Below are 24,784 nucleotides of genomic sequence, written 5' to 3' on the forward strand. Positions count from 1 at the left end.
TTTAAGTTCTAGACTGCTGTAAATACCACGAGCGAAAATGAAACCAACTTCAGCCTTTATCTCGAAATTCTCAGGAATCCCTCGTGTAGTTGTTGGGAATTTCTAAGGTACGATGAGGGCAGTCCCTCTCCACAGCCAAAGAATCACAGCCATCATGTGTTTGGGATTAGACCGACTCACTGTGAGAGACCTGTCACTGGTGGATCTGAAGGTCTTTAGTGCCACCACAAAGCTGGAGTCTGATTATCCCAGAATGCCTCAGTGTTCTACCTCAGACATCAAACATGGAGAAGAACAAAGAATTTACTCAGTTAGCATGGTGAATAAAACTGTGTATACAGCTGAAACGACTGGAAAATGAATCTGCAGCTGTTTTGATAATCATCAAAGTCAGTGTATTTTTACTGTGAGTATTTTTAATTTGAGCAACATAAACATGAGAATGAAATAAAGGCACAGTTTATATTTTAAAATCTAAAACCAGTGTAAAAGGACAAATAACCTCAGACCAGCTTTTATGCAACACCTGGATGAGGGTCGGGTTCACGTTTTGATTTAGAAACTATTGCAGGTAATGGGTCAGTTTCTAAACTGAGTTTGGCGGCTGCGGGTTTACAAAGTTGGACCTGTTCAGGACTCTGATGGCTGAAGAATCAGTTACTGCAGATTTAGAAATACTGATGATTACAGTTATTTTATTGGTTTAGTCATTATGTTTTTTTCAGGCTTTATGTTGTTGACCTTTGGGCGAAAACACAAAGGGAACTTTGTTTAACCAAGACCCTGTTATAATGAATCATAATGCTACTAATAACAAACAATTAATCGTCATTGTGTATTGGGCACTGATTATTGTTTCAATTAATCGATTAATAGTTTAGACTGTAAAATGTCAGAAAGTTGTGAAAACATGAAGGTGAAGTCTTCAGACATCTTGTTTTGTCCGATCAAACATACTGAGTTCAGTGATATAAAACTGAATAAAGAAGTATATCCTCACATCAGAGAAGCTAATTAGAAAATGTTTGGAATGATTGAAACAAATCATTGATTTTTGTTAATGGCAGATCATTTTCTGTTCAGCTCTAGTAATAACAGGGAAGAGGAACACTAGCATGTGAAAGACGATGATTTCTCTTCCTCTCATTAACAAATAAAAACTTTATCTTAAAGCAACACATCGCCCTCTTTTCCCTCCTCTCCTTTCAGTCAGTCAGGATCGCGAATGAGTCACATCCTCTAAACCCTTGACCTTGTGAGAAAGTGGGCAGCCAGGAGTCTGCAGTTCACTCAGCTTCCAGGAATTCACTGTGGGATCCACCCCCCTGCTTCTCCCTCTCTCCCCCTCCCGTCTGCCATATTGTTGAATACGGGGGGGGGGGGGGGGGTGTCACATTAGCTTTACCATATACCTTCAAGTTTCCTAGTCACACTGAACCCAGCGGTGTTGCTGATTGGACGGGGAGGGAGAGCTTGTACCTGCCAGGTGGAGGTGAATGCTGCTTCACTATTGGCTGACAGGAGTTAAATGTGAGTGGTGGGACTCCTCCTACTTCCCCGTCCCCTCAAAGGCACTGGTTGAAGCAGCCGAGGAGTAAAAAAGAGAAGGAAATATGCAAGCAGTGCAGTTGTGAAGCAGACAGACGTCAGGGAGTAAAACAGCTGAGAGAGTCACAGGTAGGTGCGGTTGTTGTGAATCCACGGCTGCTGTAGTTATATCCTCCTTTTTATTTTGACTTGATGATGTTAAAAATGTGAGGTTAAGCTGTTTGAAACTTGAATCTTCTTCACTGTGTGTTTCTTTTGAAGTTTAAAAGCGAGGCTGCTCTGCTTCTTTGAACCTCACTGTCCGATGATAGTGTGGATGAGACCGAGCTTTGCATAGACTGCGGCAGTTTTACATGCTGCTTTGTTTGCAATGTAAACCTTGTGAGAGAGGTGACCTGAGCTGCCCTCAACAGAGTCACTATCAGACGACTGTGATGCCGAGCGTGGTGATAATGTGAGAGACTTTAGTCACATAATCGATTAGATGATCGACAGAAAATGAATCACTGAAAATTTGATTAATTGCTTGAGTAATTTATCAAATCGTGATGGTTACAGCGTCTGATGTGAGGGTCTGCTGCTTTTCTTGTTTGTTTGGTTTTTTTAGTCTTTGTGAACTGGATATCTCTGAGGATTGGACTGTTGGTCTGATAAAACAACACATTTATCAAATTGGGCATTTTCACTGCTTTGTTTCAGCCTAAATCCTCAGATAAGAAGCTTATCTTGATTGGAAAGCAATAGTTCTCACATTCTCGTGGTTGTAGAAATGAATGAGCCAGTATCCCAGGAATTAGGCAACATCCCTCAACATGCAATCATTGATTAGTCACTTTTCAAGCAATAAAGCAAGCAAGAAAATTAAAGCTCTACTGGTTTGTTGTTTGGATAAAAGTGGCTGTATGAAGGTGCCAGATTTTGATGCATTGAGGCAGTTTCTTTTATATATTTTCTGATGTTTTGTAGCCCTGACAATGAATCAGTTGACAAAATAATAATTGCAGTAATCAGCAGTGAAAATAATCTTTAATTGTGGACAAGCAGCCTTAATGCATCTTTTTGATGTTGAAATACTGTGTCACTGTGTCATTTCGGTTCAGAAAACATAACTCAAGGAAAAGTGTATTGTAGAAATGAATGAGCCGGTCCTAATCATTCCCACAATAGTCCCACCTGCTGAGTGACGTCGAGCTGATGAGTCGAGACCCCGGAGGCTCTGTCTTCATCGACCTCTTTGTTTAATTTATCCGGAGCGTGTATAACTCACAGATGACAGTTATTTATTGTAAGCTGACGCTGACACTGCGGCTGCATGTGTCTGCACGCCCCTTGGCCTCCAGACTGTGAAGTTGCAGCAGAAGAGGCAGGCAGGTAGAGACGTGTGTGTGTGTGTGTGTGTGTGTGTGTATACTGGAGGGTTTTTGTGTGATGCGTGCGTAACAGTTGTCATATCCGCTGGTAGTCGCCCTGGAGGCTCAGTTAGAGCTGTGTCACACAGGGAACAGATGGTCAATCGCTGTGTGACGTGCTCTATTGACTTTCTGAGTCAGACACCGGGGCTGTTGCTGCAGCAGTGACACAGTCAAATGTGTGGTCTGACAAAATATATTGATGTGTGGCTGAGTTTTTGTGCTGGTCTAAAAGCCTAACTGGCACCCTTTTTTCTTTTTTTAAATCTAAAGCCAGTTGTACAAAGAGGGCAAGTATGACATTTATTCAGCAGAGTGACAAGGGTGTCATAAAAATGTAAATGCACAGGAAGGGTGTTTCTGCTTCAGCCTGCTGGTGCTAAAGCAGCAGAGGAGAAGGAAGCGGACTCAGCAGCGCACCACAGTACATGTGCTTATTTGCCTCAGTTGTGTTTCTGTTTGGATAAACATCGTGTCCCCCCCCCCCCCTTTCTCTCAGAGTTGTGTTCCTGGAAAACTGACAGACAGACTGATCGCTCAGACAAACATGGCCTCCGTCGCTCCCTTCAGCCGCAGGCAGTGGGCGTCCCAGTCACTGAGGGTCACCGCCAAGGAGCTGTCCATTGTCTCTGCCCGCGGTAAAAACAACGCCATCGCAGAGCGCTTCTCCAAGTAAGTTGCTCCTCACCTCACCTCATCTCTCTCTCTGTCTCTCTCTCTGTCTCTCTCTCTCTCTCTGTCTCTCTCTCTGCCTCTGGCTGTGACCATGAGTTTAATAATTTACCAGCAGCCACTCAGCAGATAAGTCGCCGTCTCACCCAGTTGTCTCTTCCACTTCTGATCAGAAATGAGGTCATGGGTATCCCTCACAACATTTTCTCACTGCTTAGCTGTTTCCAGTTTCCTCTTTTTTTTTTTTTTTTTTGTAAAAAAGATTATCACACCATCAGGCCTGACCAGTTAGTCCACTTGTGTTTCTGTCTCTGCTTTACAGACTTTACTGAGTAAGACTGAGCTGAATCCATTATAGAAGCAAACCGCCACCCAGGGCTCACACCTTTACAATATAAATCAAGTTACTAAATTGTGAATTGACAAGCTGGTTTCATGGTAGGATGTTTCCTCTCTGTATTTTCCCCATCTGACCACCAGGAGTTAGTACTGCTCTGTGTCAGTGGGTCAAGGATATACGTCTACAGTATATTCACCTGTTCTTATATTAGTGTCTCATAGTAAAGGGGCAAGACAAACAGTTTGCTCTGACAGTGACATGATCGTCTTTTTCCTATCAAAGTCCTTCATAACTACGATCATTTGCAGATATTCAGTAGTTCCATGATAAACAACTATTAGTTAAATTCTGTGCAGGGTGGGAAAACGTCTGAGATCGTATTTAGATTTAAAACCAGTAAAACATTTCAGAATATAATGTTAAAAATATACATGTGAATTTCATGATATCTGCACTGATAAGATTATTTATAGGGAGGTCTTTTAAATAAAGAAATAATTACAACAAAACATAACTGGATAAAACGTGCAAAGAAACTGCTGTTTGATTTCAGGTTTTATTTAAATTAAAAAAAATAAAAATATCCAGTATTTTGTAAAAAAGAAAATCATTGATCAATGATTGCCAATGATCAATTGTCATTTGAGTGACAGAAAAGTATGATAAACTTTTGAAAAGCAAATAATTGTTCAATTATTTGTCAATTATTAAAATAGAATAACGAAACTTTCACATATCAGGTTTTTAAAATGCATTAGAGCAGCAATGATTAGCAATTAGCTGATTAGTCAACTGATGGAAAATTAATCTTTTTAATCATCTTTTATGATAATCTGTTAATCATTTGCAGGGTAAAATGCCAAACATTCACTTATCATCATCTTGTCTGATGGTAAACTGAATATCTTTTGGATAAAACATGTCATGTAAGTAGTTCTGGATATTTTCAAGATTCTGATATTTTATTGATAAAACAACTAAAAGATGAAATTGATTAATCTAGAAAATAGTTGGCAGATTCATCTCTTAAAACTCACTGATAAATTATTTATTAATGTATTGATTTTACAAAAGTAATGAGAATACTGTAGTTAGTTTTCCCTTCACATAAAAGCCAGTGTTGGCCTTATATTGTTAAACATTTGACCTGTTTAGTCATTTAAGGCTGTAAAGTATAAAACACCTGGACTGTTTCTCCGGCTCGTGCAGTAACTGAGGCAAAGATCTGACTCCCCTGTGTGGGCTGAAGATTTTCCAGAATAACTGTAACACATGAAATCATCTAAAGTCTCTGGAGAGGAGAAGCTACATTTCATATTAATTTCCTGGGTGTGTATAACAGGGAAGGGCAGCACCAGATGCTTCTGCTTCTTACTTTGTTTGTCATTGTTTTCCATCAGTGTCCTCTCATTAACTGTCTGTCCCAACATTCGTCTCCCTTTCCAAGGTATCAGATGGCAGCAGAGGAGGGCAACACAGAGAAGAAGGCGGTCAGTGCTGTATTCACTATGAAATATGTCCTGTCTGCACAACAGTGCTGGATGTATTACAAACAAAATGTGCTTAAGGCATCAAAAGTAAAAATACTCCTCATGCAAAATTATGCATTTTAAGGGTGTAAAATTACTAGAGCTGAAACATTTATTTTTCATGAATGTGCCACTTTTTAATATAAAATGAAATGAGTAGTGATAATTAAACAAAGGTAACGTCTGCAGACATCTTGTGTTGTTTGACCAACAGCCACAAATCCAGAGATTTTAAGTTTAATATCATGTATAACTAAGAAAAGCATCAAAACCTCATATTTGGCAAGTTACAAACAGCAAGTATTTTTTTGCTTTAAAAATTACTAAAAATGATTTTTAGTCAAAAATTACAATCAAAATAGTCACAGATTAATTTTGTGACTATTTTCGTTGGAGCTCTGACGATTACTGCACCTCGTTTTTGGCATTTTATTTGTACGACAAATTAAAAGTTTTCTAACTTCTGGGGCTCCATATTGAACATAAATAATAGTGGATTTTTGTTATTAATGCAGTAAAATATAAGCAATATTTTAATGTAGCTGGTTGAGGTGAAGCTAATTTGAACTATTTTATAAACTGTTGTGTAGTTCAAAGATCCTGCACACCAATGGTCCACCGCCACAGGTTTATTTATTTATTCATTTACCTATTTATGTATTTATATATTTATTTATTTATTTCTCAGGGCTGTGTTGCGCAGACTGGCCTTGACTGTTATCTCTCTCACTGTCCTCTTACTGTTTTTGCAAGTTAGTAAATTTAGGAATGAAATGGAAATGGAAATACTCAGGTAAAGTGAAAGTACCTGAAAACTACACATATGTAAAGTGCTGAGTTGCTTTTCACCACACGCTCCAGCCGCCCCCCCCCACCCACCCACCCCCACACACACACACACACACACCACACACACACACACACACACACACACACACACACACACACACACACACACACACACCAGCAGTGCATCAAGCTGAGAGCGCCAGTAAAAGTAGATGAGCAACAATGGCGTCTGCTGTCATGCAGCAGTGGTAACGAGACACCTCCGTCCCACCTGATCTGTGTCGGGAGGCTTGTTAGTGCCGTCTCTGCAGGGATGGAGCACAGCAGGGGGTGAGAGGGGTGAGGTGGGTGAGGAGTGGGGTACAGTCTCGGGTAGTAGATGTGTTGCTCATCGGAGAGAGTAGAAAAATTGCATAAATTGTTTATTTTGATTAAGACGTAGGGGGATTTTGATATCATAAATCTCTAAAATTTGGAAATAAATGTTTTTCATGTTCCAGTGTTTGATATGTTAAGAACGTCTGTCTGTTGTTGCACCTTCTTTAGCTGAGCTACGCTCTTATCTGCCCCTTGTTTATTGGAACACATTTAATTAAGGGTAAAAAGCTTTTAGTTGGACTATTGGTGTGCTTGGAAATGAAAATAATAATTGAATGAATTGGTACATTCACTGTATATTCTTAGATTCTGAGGCTTCATAGTTTTATTTTTGTTCTATGGATTGCGATGTCGGTTGTTTGGTCAAGACTGAATTATCTTTACTTTTCACATTTTACTGTAATTGCTCCAGTTCTTTACCACCACAGTGGTTTAATAACATTTGGCAAGACAAATTTTTATATGTATAATACATTATCACACACAGAGGTCATTCACTGTGACTGACAGAAATAAAATACGCATAAAAAAAATGGAAGAAAAAAGCATAACAATAAAACACTATAATATCTAATTAAAGTACATATTTGGTGGTATTTTGTTTATGACATTCCCATCAGCCTCAGCTGTGCTTTGTTGTTAGTGCTAATTAGCAAATGTTCACATGCTAATGCGCTAAACCTAGCAGGTGAACCCTAGTAAACATACCTGCTAACTAAACAACACCATGTTAGCAATGTCATCATAAGTAAGCAAGCTAACGTTAGCATTTAGCTCAAAGCACCATTGAGGCTAAGTGCAGCCTCACAGAGCTGCTAGCATGGTTGGCTATAGACTCTTTAACTACAGCCATTCTAGCAGCTACAGTTAACTTCCCTGTTTTTAATGCAGAACATTATATAAAAATGTTCTTTTATTAAGATTATCATGTTCTCTTTTGAACGTCTCTCTAGGTTTTTCTTTCTTGTTGTTTCAGTAAATTAATGAATGTTTTATAGCATCAACCTTTTCAGTAGAAAAAGTAAAGACAGTAAGAGACAATAGAGGTAGTCAAAGGCAGTTACTCTGCCTCATTCATTTAAATAAAGGTCTGATGTAGATGCCAGTCATGGAGGCTTATCAGAAGATTATTTATTTATCCTGGTTCAGTCACTGTGCAGCTCTTTGTGAGAGGTTATTTTTTACCCTCTGTTAAGGTTTCCAGTTCTCTCTCCCTTTTTACCTTTTTCTCATTTCCTGGACTTATTTTCCCTCTTTCCCTCACTGACCGTCTCTGTTTCTGATTTTCTCTCCCTCCCTTCCCCACCCCTCACCCCTCGTCCCCTTCACTCCCTCCCTCTCTCTCTCTCTCTCTCTCTCTCTCTCTCTCCTCTCTCTCTCTCTCTCTCTCTCTCTCTCTCTCACTGCTTCCTCCCCTCCTTCCTTCCCCCTCTGTGTTGTAGGGGGTGGGCTAGTTACTTCATGCTGCTCTGATCACTTCTCAAGGCGTTCACATCTGGGACAGCTTGTAGCATTTCCAGCCGGCCAGCAGACACACTCAGCTCTCACACACACACTCTCTCACACACACACACACACACACACACACACACACACAACGCCAACTGGACAAGCCGGGTCATCCGCCTCTCTCTCTCAGGTTTTTAACTCTCTACTTTGACAAAAAAGTTTTTCCAGCTCTTCTTCTGCTCTGCACCCAGCAGATCCAGGTTTATAGACATGCATGCTGAGCTGCTCACAGCTCTTTGTCTTTTGTGCTGTTTCAGTTTTACTTTCCTCACTGTCTTTTCTTCTTCTTCTCCTTCCATAGCTTAAAGTGTTGTGACTTAGTTTGCTCGCACCAACGCTAACATTTAGTTTAACTTGTTTGCAGCCGGTGTTATATTTAGTTTTAGTGTTCTTTTTAAGCTTCATCCAGCAGTGTGAGGATCAGGTGGCGTGAATCCAGCATTCACTGAGGAAACTAAAAACTGTTTCAAAGAGGGGCAAGCATCCCTCAGTGTCTGTGTCTTCACCACCAAAGCCTTAGAAACAGTGAGTCATTATAGCTGAAGTGTTTGTGCGGCTGGGAGGGATCTTCTGCTGCTTTGTCATTACTCTGTTTAAATACTTGTTCATATTCATGTACCGTACTGCATGATAGACTGTTTGCATGTGACCACAGCTGATTAGTTTATCAACTGTCAGTGTTTTTACTCTAACTTATGTGATAAAGAGCTGAATGATACGTAGAAACAAAAACATATCGCGATTATTTTGACAGATATGAGTCACATTTCAGTGGGAATGGTCATTTTTTTTATTTATTTAAATTTCACTGAAAAGAATATATAAAAGTGGTGATGATGTGATTGTTGTTGGGGCATGTTCCCTTACATCTGCTTCATTTATAATGGTGTGTTGTGACGCATTTTACCTCTGCCAAAAATTGCTAATATTGTGATTAGCCTTAATGTGATAGTGAATATCTTCGGGTTTTGTACTGATGGTCAGACAAAACAAGTAATTTGAAGACCTCACCTTGGGTTTCATGGATGTTCTAATGGTTATCTTTCACATTTTCTTAAACATTATAATCAAATAATCGATTAATCTATTTTTATGTTGACATTTATGTTTTATTCACACCCAAATCTAAAAAAGAACAGACACAACATTTGTTACAGGCCTGTGCCTGGTGGAGCTACAACCTGATGATTTACAACTGAAAAATGTTGTTTATGGTTTAACAAATAATCAATTTAACTGAGAAAATAATTATTAGAGTATCTTATGAGAATAATTTATAGCTGCAGTCCAACATCAGACCTAGGTTCAGTTGTGTTTGCAGATATACAGTCCAGTGTTTGGACAGCAGCACATTTTGTGAGCTCTGAGCTTCAGCTCATTTAATTTGAAAAAAGATAATGGATGTTGCATTAAAGTGCAAAGTCTCAGCTTTAGTTTGAGTCGTAACTAGAAGAAAGTATGAATCTTACTCAGGGGACAGATGTGGACTTTTTCAGTATGAATAAATGAGCTCGAAGCTGAGAGCCACAGACAGGAAGTAAGAAAGTATTGAGAAACACAGTTGTGTCACAATAAGAAAAAAAAAAATAGAATAATATCAGCCTTATGTTTCAACCAAGCCTGGGAGCCAAAATACATTGAGATTCTCAGACTGAATAGGATCTTTGTGTAAATAGCAGCTGAGTGCTTATTCTTCTCTGCAGGTTGCGGAGCCTCTGCCCCCGACGCTGCGCACTGGGAATCTAAGTGTTTTAAAGAAACGCTGGGAACAACAAGAACAACATCAGCAGCCGTTGTCCAGCCACAGAGCCCAAACTCAAGCCACACCCTTCAGCAACGCCGACCCTCGCACCCACGTCAGTCAATCAACGGGCCCCAAACCTACACCCAGGCCGCATATCGACAACCGGTCTGACACCCTGAAAGACACCACGCTCTGGGAGGATCAGGATACTGACCTGGCGACAAAGGTTCACTCTGAGATCAGTGAATCCACCTCCAACCAGCTCCAGTCGGCTCGACCCGAGGATCTGACAGACATGGAGGCGAAGCCCAGCAGAGATTCAGAGGCGCAGGAGGGAGCAGCAGCGGCCGAAGTGCTTGACTGCGAGAAGCCGAGTGTTCCCCTCAACAGCCTCAAGATGATGTTTGAGAGAGGAGAGAACCTGACCGACAAGGCAAGTCTCCTCTTATCTTCTCTTATCAGTGATGGCGACCAGCAGGGTTTGGAATTTGTTCTCATGTTTCACTGGACACATGAAGAATCGTAGCCAAGTACATTTACTCAAGTACTGTAATCTGGAGGTACTTGTACTTGAGCATTTTTATTTTTATGTTACTTCATACTCGACTAGAATTGAGAAGGAAATATTGTTCTTTTTACTCCACTACATTTATTTGATGGCTACAGTTACGAGTTACTTTTCAGACTGAGATTTTATATTTAAAAAAAACCAATGTGTCAGTAACAATTCCAATAGTATGATGTATATCGCACTATAACGCTGTAAAGGACCGTTATACGGTGGCCCTGAGAGCTCAACACACTGCAGCTGAAGAAAACACATGCAAATAACAAAACGCAAAAAACATCTTCATCAATTTGACAACACATGTGCTGCAAATACTCACAACACAAGCAAATAAACAAACACGCTGCAAATGCAACAGAAAGCTGAAGGATTGTGTAAGCAGATTTAAGTTTTTTTGTTGCTGCTCTAACTTTAACAATACGGATTCAGACGTTAATGAGCTGTGCGTTCACAGTCTTTAGTTCATCTCACATAAAACAGGATCATGATTAGTTTCAGTTTGAGGCGGAAAAAAAGTCTGTTTGTTCTCAAAGAGGTCAGATCCCTCCAGTGCTGTCATGCTATAGTCACATGGTGCAGCCTCTCTTCACCATCCTCCATCTCATCACACACACACACACACACACACACACACACATGTGAGCGCACACACACTCAGCTGACTTGCACATCCTCTCGACAAGCATCAATGACTGGAGCTCTGCGTCATGCTCTGCCCCGGGGGCAACTAATTGTTACTTGTGGAGCATAAAAGTGGAGGCATTTAACGTCCAGTCATGCATTTCCTGGAGGCATGTAAAATGTAAAGTGCTCATACCCAAGGTGTGACATGTTAACAACGGCCATGCTGTGCTTCCCCTGCACAGAGCACCCGTTTATGACAGGAAGAGAACATTACAAGTCAGGCTTCATGTTTTAAGAAGCATACTGATCACATACAGCCTGCTGACCTGGAATCAGCCTGACCTCAGCTATTGTAGCCTCCAGTTCATTTCAGATGTTCAGAAGTGTATTTGGTGCTATTTTGCTCACAGCATACTTTTCAATAAAGCTGCTCGATCAATATTTTTATATTGAAAGTTGTCGGTCGCTGTGAAGTGACCCACAAAGAATGGTCACCCAACTCTGCAGCTCCTCCCAGGTCTACAGTGCTTTATATAATATTTCAGCTCATTGTTTTTGGTTTTTCTGCTATTCTGCTCTCTCGGCTCACTGTCACTGCTCCTGCAGCTGTTTCCAGTGAAAAAGATCCAAACTACTGTACAATACCTGCTCAGCAGCAAAAAGCAGACACACCTTTAGCTGGTGAACAGAGTGAAGCATTTAGCAGCTAAAGCGCCAGATATTTCCCTCAGGAGTTGGTGGAGACCAAAAACAGAGGTTAAAGGGAGAGAATACTGTATTAAATTCACCAGGTGGACACAGACATGACTCCAAATGACTGATAACGTTGCTTCATAACTGCTCAATATGTAAATAAGTTCCTGTTTTCTCAGAAAAACTGTCACAATATCCACTTAAAAGGTGATAATATGTCAAGGTTGTCTTTACAACTTGGTCCTGTTGCCGTCAAGTGGCCAAAAACATCTATTATTACAGGTTAAAGTTGTTGGTTCAGAACTAAATGTAGTTCCTCAAAGGTTTTGACACTGGTAAATTGAGAATATACAACTTTAAAAGTAGATTCAGATGAGTCGTGGGTGTAGTTTAAAGGATAGGTCTGTCAATAGTCTCTATTTTTATTGTCAACAACATGCCATGAAAAGACAAAGACAATGTTTTACTCCATTTCGCAATACTTCCCAGCCTCTCCACCCTGTGTGTCTCAGCTCCGTGCCCATTCGTTTCTACTGAAGATATAAATCTTTACTCATCTTAAGTTAAGAATGTGGCAGTGTTGTGTTAACAGCTTGTTACTGCTGCCCCCAGGCGGCCAAGAAGAAATCAGTTACTGCAGGTTGAGGTTTGATGTTCTCACAGCTTTAGTCATGTGAAAGGAGTAAAAGCAAAACAAACGTGAAAGCAAACATCTTCTCTTTTGAATTTCATCTTCCTGTTTGTTTGACTCTGTGAGCTGTGGATCTGAGCGGCCTCATTAGAGCAGCTCAGTGAGCAGACAGCCCCTCCAATCACACGCTGCGAACTCCGAGCCAACTCCCCAGGCGAACAGTCACTCCTAAGAGTTTCTGCTCGTCCATCACTGTGAAGTTTTTTATCTTAACAGCAGGAACTTGTTGGGTTTTTTTTTTTTTTTCCTGTTAAGTCTTCCAGAGAAACAGTCTAAGACATTACCCATCACCAACCATGCGATGATCTTTTGAAAGTATAAGGATGATGATATACAATATTTTCTTTCCGTCAACAAATCCCATTACAAAAAAAAAAATCTGTGGCTTTCAATGAAAATATTTCAAAATCAGCAACAAAATATAAAGTTTCTTCTTTCTTTTTCTTTCATAAGGTTCCTAAAACATCAAGGCACTGTAGTTTTTACAGGAACAGTTTGACATTTTGGGAAATGCATTCATTCATTTTCTTGCTGAGAGTTAGATGAGAAATATTTACATCTTCAGTAACAGCACAACAGTTTTTGGACAACAATGGAGGAATACGATTTATCAGGCTTTTGGCTGCACAGACTGTACTTGTTGTTAGAATTAAATTCATTGCTGGTTCTGGTCTTTTCATGAGATATGTAGAGAATAAGAGAAATATATAATATCACCGGATTATCCTTTAAACCTCAGATAGTTTTTGTTGAGATTTCATCAGGTCCAGTACCAACAAAGAAAAATATTAAAATGTGCTGTTCCAACAAAGACTTTGTTTTCCCACCACCTCATGCAACTCAAACCTGACCTCCGATGTGGGCTTTTAAAAAGTGAGATCAAGCAGCTCTCTGGGGAGTTGGAGGGATTTGGAGAGTCTTTTACGGCATGTTGCATAGTTTTCCTACCAAAGGCGGAATTGTTTGGGGAACTGGTCGAGCAGTAAAACAGGATCTATACAGTCCTGCACACACACTGTCCAGGGATTTATACAATAGCCTCCACTGTAAAGCCTAAGCTGGGCCTTCTGCTTCTCTTTTGTCGAGCTTCTCGTCGCAGAGCAGATGATGTCATGGTCGGCAGGCTCATGACTGCAGACAGCTGATGTGACCATCACCCCTAAGGCCCCCCCCCCTCCCCCTTCATCAATCATCTGTTGTCCACTTCCTACTCCTCTGTCTAGCTGTTTTCTCTCTCAACTCTCTCTCCTCCTCCAACACATCATCGAAACCTCAACCTCCACAGACACTCACAGTGTCCAGACAAAGAAACCTATAACTCTGATGATCCTCTGACGTTTCCCCCCCAGCACCATCATCAGGTCAACAGGTGAGAAAAGACAGTGAGTTTATGAAGGAAAAAGAAGTAATTGCATAATAAATGCACAACTCGGTTCTAAACCCATTTCCTACCAGCGCCCAATAGACACATAAATGCACTACAGTGGAGAAAAAAAAGGATAAATCATTATTAATAATAAAAAAAGAGGTCAACACATTGACAGTGTGTTGCTTTGTCTCGCGCATCTTCTTGGTGATATTTCCAGCCTTCATCAGTTTAACACCCTCCTCCATGCACTCCCCTCCCTGTGCGGGGGGGGGGGGGGGGGGCACTCTGAACCCTCCCCTGCTTGGCCCCACCTATCCTCCCTCCCTCCCTCCCTTCTCTACTCCCACTGTCAAACCCCCCCCCTGCACCAGCTGCTCCACCACCACCCCCCCCGTCCCAAATGACCCCACCCCGTACGCCTGCCGCTTTATTCTGTCTGAAGCCAGAGCACCATGACACAGTTTTAAAAAAAAAAAAAGAAAACCTTAACCCCTCCTTACCCAGTGTTACAGATGGGTAAGGGGGTGGGGGGTCCCTTACCCATCCGTAAAACCATGACACAGTTTGCCTCCCCTCCTGTCATCGTCCCCACCTTCATCCGGCCACACCCCCCTTTGAACAGCCCCCCTAGGAACACCTGCTCCCTGTCGCCTTTTCCTTATCCCACCCAGTCTCTCTTCCTCCTCCTCCTCCTCCCTTCTCCCTCCTCCCCCCAAAACAGTCTCCAGAGACCCTTCCCCACATCTCCCCTGCCATAAGCCAGATTGGGCTGCTCTGCTCAGTCTGTGCCTCTCTCCTCTGGAGCTCAGTCCCGTCACTGCTGGATTCAGTCACACCATCAAACTCAACCTCAGACCTGGCTTCACCTCCGTCTCTCTGCTGACTCTTCATCCCTTGCCGCCTTTTCTTTCTTCGCAGGAGGTAGCTATGGTGCTTTTCATTTTATACATCCATGTGGTGTTTCTTGCTTTCTTTGTTTGGCCCCAGCTTCATTACCCTGAGACACTGTCTGCTTTTACTTTCTGTGTTTGTGTTGACTTCTCTGTTGGATTAGGATGTTTTCACTGCAGCTCAAAGAGGCCTTTTAGACGGCACGGCTGCAAAGTCTCTGTAATGAAAACAGCTCCTCAGAGTCCACTTCATGGGCTACTTTTATCAGTGGCTCCCTTCAGCTGTGTCAGCTCACTTTGAATTGTATTACTGTGTGGCTCGGGCTGAGCATATTACAGTGTTTAAAGGCTGTTAGCTGATGCTGTAGGTGCCTTCCTCTTTGGTCTTTGTTTTGAGGGTAGAGTATTTGGTAAACTGTGTGTGTGTGTGTGTGTGTGTGTGTGTGTGTGTGTGTGTGTGGGTGGTTTAGGGAAGGGGTGGGGTCGAGATGGGAGCTGCAAGTCAGTCTGTCAGTCTGAATGAGCGCTTTAATAGTATCAGGATTAGCAGCAGATTCTTTGTCTGGCCCGCTGATCCAGCCTCCTGAGACCCAGCCTGGCCTCGTATGGCCCGCCTGCTTGTTTACATCCCACTGACCCCCACATGTTTACACCCCCTCCTCATGTACACACACATGCAAACCAGTCTCAGACAACTCCCCCTCCCCCCCCTTTACAGAGCTGCACCTCCAGTCTGTGGAAGATAATCCACCCTTGGGGATGCATTCATTATGATGATGATGATGATGATGATGATGGTGGTGTTGGTGGTGTCTTTTGTTTGTGATTTGTCTCTGTTCTTCAGAGCCAGACAGGAGCCCACTTACAGTCCGAGTGCTCATTAGTGTTGCTGCCCACAGTCGAGATTCAGTCAGTGCATCTTGTCATACATGTGTATTATTCATGATAACAAGCTGTGATGTTTAACTCAGTCCTGACCCGCCCTCACATGACATCATCTGTTATACTCATACTGCTCACCTGATCGGAGGATTCAAGTTCAGTTCAGAACTGTAAGATTTAACCCCTTAATAGACACCAGCCTGAATATACAGTAATGCACCCAAATCGCATTATCTTTTGTTCTAACCCTTGTGGTTACAGTCATCACCCTGGTCTCCTTCAAAAGGTTACTCTTTAAATTTTACAAATTAAAAAGTCAGAATGCGTAGAAGAGATACTGAACCAAAGCTACAGAGGCACAGACCTGGAGGAGAGTATGGGGCCTGTAGCTTTTGTGTGGAAAACACTTTGAAGTCAAGGCCACAAGTCCAAACCAGTTCTGTGTCAACAGCTGTCGCAGTGATACGAGGATCCTGAAATGATTTGCATAGATAGAATCAGGAAACTAAGAGCTTTCAAACGGTGTGTAACTGATAAGTTGGGTAGATTGTGTGAAGACTGAGTCCAGACGAAAAACGTGACTAAAGTAGTCAAGGCCAAAGTGTCCACAGGTGGGATGGTGTATTTAAAAGGTTGATAATCGTTGCTGTTTGTTGTTGCTTCAGTCTGAAATAAGCACCTGAAAGATTTTGATTATACTAAATTAAACTAAGCATGGCTAATACCAGTAACGGAAAACAACCCAGTACTTTTACTCAAGTAGCCCGTTGTATTTAAATACATTTGTGAGATACTTTAAATAAAATATTTCTATGTTATAGTTCTACTCCAGCAGCCTGTTTCAATCTTTTAAAAGGAAATATTGTACATTTTGTAATGTTTACTACGCTAGATTCATTCTGCCGTCGTGCCTTTGCAGCTTTTACACACAGAACACATGTATCGTTAAATATCCAGTAAATATCCAGTGTTTTTAGCAGTGTATTAAATGGCCAAATTAAGCTCCATATCAGCCAGCTGTCATAAATAATTACAAAATAACTGATAATAAATTATTTAATTTTTAAGTTTAGATACTTCACTGCATTTTGCTGCAAATACGTCTCTACTTTGCCCAGTGTAAAATTGTGAATTCAGTTTTACTTTTATATTTAGATTATATTTCTCTGTTGCCATGTAGAGGATCTGAATACTGAATACTTCCACCACTGGCTAATACCAGCATAGCTTTGCTTTGTAGTTACATTTTCCTCTTTTTAAATTAGAAGTTGAATTCATAAGTAGTAAAACACACCCGTGTTGAATTCAGTGGCTTCAGGGGTTTGATTCTTACTTGTTGTGGTGTGAATTGTAAACCTTAGCTAGATGATGCTCGTTACTGACAAAATACTGAGTCAGGTCTCTAACTTTATCACTCTTTTCTACGTGTGCTAAAAGGTGTGCAGGCTTTAAATGCACAAAACAGAGCTGTGTGTGGTCTAAAAACACAGGGCTGTGTTATGTGTTGTTTGAGAGACTCGTAATGAAAAGGAGCCAAAAACGCAGCGCTGAGCCATGATTCACTGATCGTTAACTTGTCTGAACCGTACTTGTTGTTTTTCAGTGTGTGACACCTGCACTCACCTCAGCTTTGTTTTCTGTTGTGAAATCTTTCCCTACTTTACTTGCTGAAGCCTGCAGACGCTCTGAGCCTATCAGCGCTCAGCCGGCAGCTCCGGGCACCGAGTCTAACACAGACACAGAGAGAAAAACCACACATTAGACGATTTTATTTTTTTTAAATCTATTGAACAGGGGCTGGAGACACGGTGAAGGCGAGTCGCTTGTGGCTCTCGCAGACTGAAGGCTAAATGTGTCGAGGCGTCATAGTCACTGTCTGACCTATCGTGTAATCTGCACCTGAAGTGACTCAGTGCAGCGATTGGCATGACTGTCAGTGGGAGTGGTTTGACTGATGCAGGAGAGTTGAGACTTGTCGGCTGCAGTGACCTCAGATCAACAAGATGTATATCAATATCAGATATTAAAGTTTCCCTTTTATGGTGACAGCAGGGCCTCTCTGTCTGCACCCATCCTGCATTGAAAGAATAGTAAAGCTCTGGTTCTTTAGAAACTGATCGTACATAACTATGACCCGTGTCAGGTCGATAGATAGATACTTTATTTATCTATCTATCTAAAACTCCTGGTTGAATTATTATATGTTCATTATATTCATAGTTTATCAGGTGTGTAAATTGAAGGTCTGAAAACCACGACAGAGAAATGATCAGTTTGTTTTCTGGCTGGCGGCTGTGGACAGACGGGGTGTCTGTCTCAGACTCCGTCTCTCTGAGCTCATAAGGGGATTAAAGAGGTTTGGACTAAACGAACACACACACACACACACACATACATACACACACACACACACACACACACACACACACACCACTCTACCTCTTGTCTTTGCGTTTTGTTCATCCCTCTACACTTTGATCATCCTGATGGACACTAGTGCTTCCAGTCTGCTGTCTGCTCCACTCGCTGAAACATGTGAGCATCGTGTGTGTGTGTGTGTGTGTGTGTGTTTGAAAAGGCCACACAGGACACACTGAAGCTGATTTTGTGCTTTGACTTCTGTTTTATTGCCTTGTGTGTGTTTATTTTCTACACCACCCGACTGATCTGTTTTCTTGTCTGGTTTTTTTGCAGGTGTCCAGAGAGCAGACGAGTAGAGGCAACAGCAGTAACACTGCCAACATGGACCAGCTACTAGGAGGTACTTATATATTTTTAATGTATTTTTGCACATTTGAGATGATTAGAAAATGAGGAAAGAGCGAGACTCAAGGGTTGTGTAGCACTTTTTAAGTTTAATATTATATAAATAGGGTTTAAAGTTTATTATTGAACCCACAGTAAATTAGTATCTGTTAGACCTATAAATACTGTATATACATACACTTTGTATGAAGTGAAGGTTGTCGCTCGTTGTGATAAACCCACAGAGAACTATCATCTTTCTCTGACCATTTTGGCTTTTAGCAGCTAAAGAGAGAGATTTTTCTCAGGAGTCGGTCGAGAGTGAAAGTTATACCATTGTAAATATATGAATGTTGCTCTGTATGTTGGATGTGTAAATAAGCAACTGTTTACTAACACGATTGCTATATGAAAAGCTGATATGTCAATTTTACTAATATTTACCAATAGTTTAATGAAGGTTAACTAAAATATACTTGTTTTTGACTCATTTTAACTTACTTAATTTAAATTGCAAGGAGCGACGTTATCATCATTTGGAGTCGTGTTTCTGATCACCCAATGAATCTTAGTAAAATATTCGCTCTCTTTCAGCTGTTTTTGGTCTCGACTCCCTCTACCATTATCTGGCTCTTTCAACTGTGGTTGAAAACAATCTACTGAAAGACACTAAAATATTCTACAGAGATGAGGTTTAACAGAATTGTGATAATCTGTGGATTTGTCACTTTGAGTGATACCTTGAACCAACACGGCATCTTTTCATTCATTGTTAATATAAAAATAATGATTATAGCTGCTTTTGAAAACAACTGTAAAGAGAAATATATCTGTTTTGTTCGGGGGAAAAAAACGTAGCCTTCTCTATTGGGCTCAGACTTACAAAACCTTTGTTTAAGTCACTTCATCTGCACATCCAGAATTGTTCTCTGGTCCTGTTCAGTGAGTCACAAACAACGTCCTCTTCCTCTGGATTGATTACATCCTTCCCAGAAATGAAAATCTCAGAAGTGATGACACAGGCCGCTGTAAAAACAACTGTGATCAGCAGACTACTGCTTCAGAGAGCACAGGAAGAGACAGACTCCTGTTTCCCTCCTCTCTGCACACGACTCCTGACCTCGTGTTCCTGTCCACAGCCTGCATGACTAACCAGCACAGCCTGCACTCCGTCTGAACTGGGACGGGTGGAAAAAAAAAAAAAGAAAGGAAAAAAAAGTCCTGAACAGGAACAGTTGTCTTGTAACAAAGAACTCACCAGATGTTCCCAGGAATTAATGGAGTGAGAAAATACAGATGGTGTAAAAGTGAATTTGTGCTGAATTTGTTTAGAAATAGTTTTACTTGCAAAACCCCAGTTTGGAGGATCTGCTCTGAGCCCAACAACCTGAACCTCGACTGGAAAATGTTGATTTCTTGAGGTTTTTGGTTCAAAGTATAATGAACTGTGGTCAAGTTTTAATTTATTACAATCAGTCAATGCGTCATTTTACATTCATTAGACATCAACATCTCAATATTGTGTACATCTGTGCGTTGTTGTACCAGATGGAAGTCTTGCAGAGTCCACTCCTCTCCGGGACAGGATGGCCCTCTACCAAGCTGCCATCTCCAAACAGGACATCCCTCCCACCTCAGTCAGTGTGAGTTTTTTTGTGACATTTTAATGCTTTTTATAATACATTTGACAATAAAGAGACAACAGGAAACGAGAGGGGAATGTGCTGCAACAAAGGTCACTGGCTGGACTCGGAGCAGGAATGTTGTGTTTCACACTCAATGCTTATCAAAACCTACCAAGATTTTCCACCAGGCGGATTGAATAGCTATTGGATATTTTAAAAAGCCAGATGTAAATGCAACCAAGACACATTTCAGACCAACACAGGAGGTGGTTTGAGCTGCGTACTCGCCAGATGTTGAAAATGCGTAAAGGCATCTGTCTCTCCAAGATGCATATGTAATCTTTACTCCTCCCATAGTGTAACTACATGAGTAAAAATGAAATTACACTGATATTAGCCGTTGCTCTCTCTGCCGTATTAACCGACAGGAAAAATCGGCTCCAGTGATTTCGATACATTCGATCGATCATGCAGAAGACACACCGACTTGTTGATCTGATCTGTAAGGGTGAGGGAGCACAGGGGATGAGATGAAACTTTTGTCTTGCTCAAAGCTCAATAACAAAACTCATGCATGTGTTTGTGTTAGTTTATGGATACGTGTTAGCTTTCGCACCTGTTACTGTTGTAACTAAACAAATTCAGGTACGTTGCCACCTGTTGCCCTCTGGACTGAAGGAGGTCTGATCTTGATTTTCATGTAGCTTGGGAAAACCAAGACGGATTACGATCAGATCTGTGATTTTGCAAACAGAGGCACAAGGTCTCGAGCCGAACGCAAGAAAAGGGACATTGCATTTCAGGGTCAGTGCCTGAAACCCCTAGGCCACAAGGACGCCCCAAGACTGCTTTATCTCTCAATATTTCCCTTTGCACACCGAGGCACAAGAGGCTCGTCAACATTGCACCACTTCTCCGTCTGGCTCTAAAGCTTTCAAGGTGACTGCTTTGTGCTTTAGTCAAATCCAATCACCCAAACTAACTCTGGACTGGAGGCAGCCAAGATTCATCTCAGCATAGTGGCGTAAGCTAAGAAGCTCAGACAATCAAATTTTAAAGGATGAAAGTTCGTCATGTATGAAGCAGCACTGTGGGTTTAAGTGTTTTTATAATTTGTTTCTCAACATAATATCTCGTCTCTTGTGTGTCTCTCAGAGTGATCAACTGGACAGTTTCTGTGGAAAGCAGAAGGAGAACGTCCCTCCGTGCACTCTGGACTTGGTGAGGAGTCTGACTTTAACAAAATGTAAAGCCTGTCACATTAAAATATGTGGCCGTTTGTGATGTAGATATTTTCTTCTCACATCTTCTCTCTTCTTGTTACAGAGTCCAGAGTCTGAGCCAAACAGCAGGAAAGCTTTTACTGCTGAGAGCGCTGGTAATTAAGTTTCCATGTCTTCATATGACTCTAGATGATAGGAATTTTCTCCTGTAATGAGTTCTCATTAGAGTAGATGTTCATGGAAAAACACCTTAAGTGTGGCAAAATTTAAGCACGTGAGGTTGATTTAGTCTGTAGGAGTTCATCTCAAACCTTTATCCATAACATTATTTTGTTATCCACTGCATAAAGTACATTTAGTACTAATTAGTATTAGTATTATTGTAGTATTAATCATTTGATAAGAACAGGAGTCATGTTTAACTTCTAAACTCTATCCATTGATTTATTATGGATTCCTGAGCATCTACATGTAAGTTTATGTGGAAAAGTCCAACACTCTGCTTCTATTAAACATGAGAACAGCTCCCTCTAGTGTTCAGAAGTCACAACTGCCTTTTCTTATCCTGGTTATTGTGTGATTCCCACAGGCTCTGGTCCTGGCACCCCAGCATCCTCCAATCAGAAAGACTCGTCTCAGTCCAAGACTCCCAGAGTAAGTTATCACAGGAAACCTTCACATTGTTCACTTTAACACACACATTGACGATTTATGTGAGAATGAATGAATGAATTAACTTTTTTTGTGTGTGTGTGTGTGCGTGCAGAACTTCCGGCTGCCGGTGAGAGAAACCTGTGTGTCGTGTCTGAAGACGGTTTATCCTCTGGAGAGGCTGGTGGCCAACCAGCACGTTTACCACAGCTCCTGCTTCCGCTGCTCGCACTGCAACACCAAACTCAGGTGAGGAGGATGAAAATTAAATAAAAATGATGTCCATATCACTCCCAACATGGCACAAGTCTGAATTGTTCTGCTACTTTAAAAAAAAATGTGTTATTATAATCTTTTTATCACGAGCACAAAGAAAATAAAATCTGTTTAAAAAATCAGGAAACACTATGAAAGAGCCAGTTGTTGCTGAGGAGATTCCTCTCATATCAGATGTATTTACCCTTGGGGCAAAAGTAACCACAATAAGCATCAGACCTCTCTCATTCATTCAATTTTCATTCAAGCCAACAACATGGATGAATAAATGAAAAACCCTTTAGACAAAGTGTGTGGTGATGGTCATTAATTAAGACTTCTATGACCGACACATTTTCAAACTCCTGTGAATGAACAACAGTCCTCTTCCATTGTAACTCACTGTTCACGTAAAAGACACGTACTGTTTGTCTTAATGACAAAAGCCATAATAATGTCTGTCTATGTCTACATAGAAGCAAGACACAAAACAGAGTCTATGATGATCTTTCATACAGTCCCTAACTGTGTCTCCCTCTTTCATTCCTCTCCTGCATAGTTTGGCGAACTACGCCTCCCTACACAACAACGTCTACTGCAAGCCGCACTTCTGCCAACTCTTCAAGGCCAAGGGCAACTACGACGAGGGTTTCGGCCACCGGCCCCACAAAGAGCTGTGGGAGGGCAAAGGTGAGGGAGGTGAGACGTCGCCACAGTCAAACGCTCAGACCAAGCCAAAGACCCCAAGTCCAGCTCCGGCCTCCGACCTGGAAAGCCCCAGCGTGGAGGACTCCCCGCTGGCTAAAGTCAACGTGCTGATGGCCACTATGGAGGCTCTGGGACAGGGATCATCAGAGAAGGCTGACAGACCCACCGAGACCCGCCGGCTGAAAATCTCCTGGCCGCCGCGCACGGAGACGGAGGACAGCCACAGTGGAGCCACAACAACCACTGAGGGGGGCTCTGCTGGTAAGCCCATCAAAGCCAAGTGGCCACCAGAGGATGAATCCCCCTCCTCACCCCCTGAACAGGCAAGAGAGACGCCCGGCCTGCGCCGCAGCTCCTCCCTGAAGGAGCGCAGCTTGCCCTTCACACTGGCAGGACAGACCGGAAACAATCCTGCTCCTGAGGCCAGAAAACAGAGTCCACCTCCTCCTGTGGACGACCGGCAGCTCAGCCCTGAACCCTCGAGCATGGAGCTGCAGCACGGCGGCCAGTCGTCAGAGAGCCAGACGCCGACCGAAGACAGCTGCGTAGACATTCACACCAGCTCAGGAGAGGAGGAGCAGGAGGGGGAGATGAAGAGTGAAGACATGACAGACCATCATCTCACCCAGGATGAAGACCATGCTCCGAGGGGACAACCTGAACCTGAGAACCAGGAGGAGGAGGAAGAGGAGGAGAAGATGGAGGAGGAAGATGGAGGTGTGTTGGAGGAGATGCCAACGGAGCCCACAGCCATCTCATCTCCTGAGGGAGAGGTGGAGGCCAGCCGCTCGTCTCAGGATGTGGGATTCTGGGACAGCGAGGAGGTGGATGACAAAGGGGAGGAACAGCAGGAGGTCCTCACGGTGGAGGAGATGATCAAACGAAACCGATACTACGAGGACGAAGAGGGGGAAGAGGATGTATAAACCTCTTGGCCAACAAGATGATCATGAACGCTTACAGGACTTCTAAACATTCCCTCTCTCTTTAGACGTATTCTTCTTCTTCTCTTCTTAAAAGAGAACTGCTGCAGTGTCTAGTGTGAACTCTACTGAGCTCTTTATTTGTGCCTCTTCTAACTGTTTTTCAAAAACATTTAAAGCCATTCCTACTACATAGTTTTTACAAGACTGTTGGGAGATCGTGTCGCTCCGACATAATTAGTTTTTTTAAAAGTCCAATATTTAAAATCACGGCCCATGTTATGAATATTTTTAGAACAGAAATGTCAAAAAGGTTGTGACACATAGAATAGATGTTTTATTTTTGTGTACACAACTGTTGTAATTTTCTAATTTCATTGGATGCCTCGTAATCTGTTATGAATACCAACTACAGGGTTTTTTTTTATCAAACCAAGATGTGGGAAATTTACAGCTAATGTGTCTCGTCTCTTCATGTAGTTGTTTATTGGGCATGCTGAGAGCAATTAGCACTGTTTTGGGAAAACACAACACTTTATTCTTTCCATTTTTATAAATAATTGGTGGGCTTGGTGAGTTTTGGACAGTGTCTGTAGAAAATAAAGCTGTCACTTTACTTTCAGTTGCCATGTACACAGGAAAAAAATACACTTCTTTGCTCTTTTGTTTCCATTTTGACGACTTACAACTGGATCTGAATAATGTTGTACTGTTGTTTTTAAAACCAGGGGACCAAATATCCTAGATTGCTACTGTTTAAATAAATTGTTATATACTAAACATGTTGCGTGAGTCACTAATCCTGTGGGAATGTTTTCATGCTAATACTCTGCCTACAGACCTGTAGTATTACACACAAAGAAATTTGAGATGGCAAACTATTCAACAAAAACTGCAAACCAAACTTTTCAATTCAAAATTTGACTGATATAAAGAGCCACAATGTGAAATACAAAAAACCTTTTGCATCTCATAATTTCTTGCATTTCACATTATAGCTTTTTGTCATAATGGAATGA

General features: G+C 41.7%; 1 protein-coding gene across 2 annotated transcripts; it reads left to right on the plus strand.

Annotated features, from left to right (window-relative positions):
• Positions 1–1,480: 1,480 nt before the first annotated feature.
• Positions 1,481–24,545, plus strand: lima1a (LIM domain and actin binding 1a). 2 transcript variants are annotated; one of them, XM_056384069.1, is made up of 11 exons: positions 1,481–1,677; positions 3,457–3,629; positions 5,417–5,459; positions 9,878–10,351; positions 18,330–18,396; positions 19,929–20,017; positions 21,161–21,226; positions 21,332–21,383; positions 21,818–21,882; positions 21,995–22,128; positions 22,694–24,545. In XM_056384069.1, the coding sequence occupies exons 2-11, from the start codon at positions 3,505–3,507 to the stop codon at positions 23,766–23,768; spliced, it is 2,190 nt and encodes a 729-aa protein (XP_056240044.1). In that variant the 5' UTR covers positions 1,481–1,677; positions 3,457–3,504; the 3' UTR covers positions 23,769–24,545. The 2 variants fall into 2 exon arrangements, with proteins under 2 accessions (XP_056240044.1, XP_056240043.1); XM_056384068.1 differs by having other exon boundaries at positions 1,482–1,677; positions 19,929–20,023.
• Positions 24,546–24,784: the final 239 nt, after the last annotated feature.

The sequence above is a fragment of the Seriola aureovittata genome, chromosome 9 (assembly GCF_021018895.1).
Source record: "Seriola aureovittata isolate HTS-2021-v1 ecotype China chromosome 9, ASM2101889v1, whole genome shotgun sequence".
NCBI lineage: Eukaryota > Metazoa > Chordata > Actinopteri > Carangiformes > Carangidae > Seriola > Seriola aureovittata.

Excerpts from the sequence above, each read along its gene's own strand:
- lima1a (XM_056384068.1), top strand. The coding sequence starts at position 3,505 with ATGGCCTCCGTCGCTCCCTTCAGCCGCAGGCAGTGGGCGTCCCAGTCA. Across the intron at positions 21,384-21,817 it reads TTTTACTGCTGAGAGCGCTG|GCTCTGGTCCTGGCACCCCA; the intron begins GTAATTAAGTTT and ends TGATTCCCACAG. Across the intron at positions 22,129-22,693 it reads CACTGCAACACCAAACTCAG|TTTGGCGAACTACGCCTCCC; the intron begins GTGAGGAGGATG and ends TCTCCTGCATAG.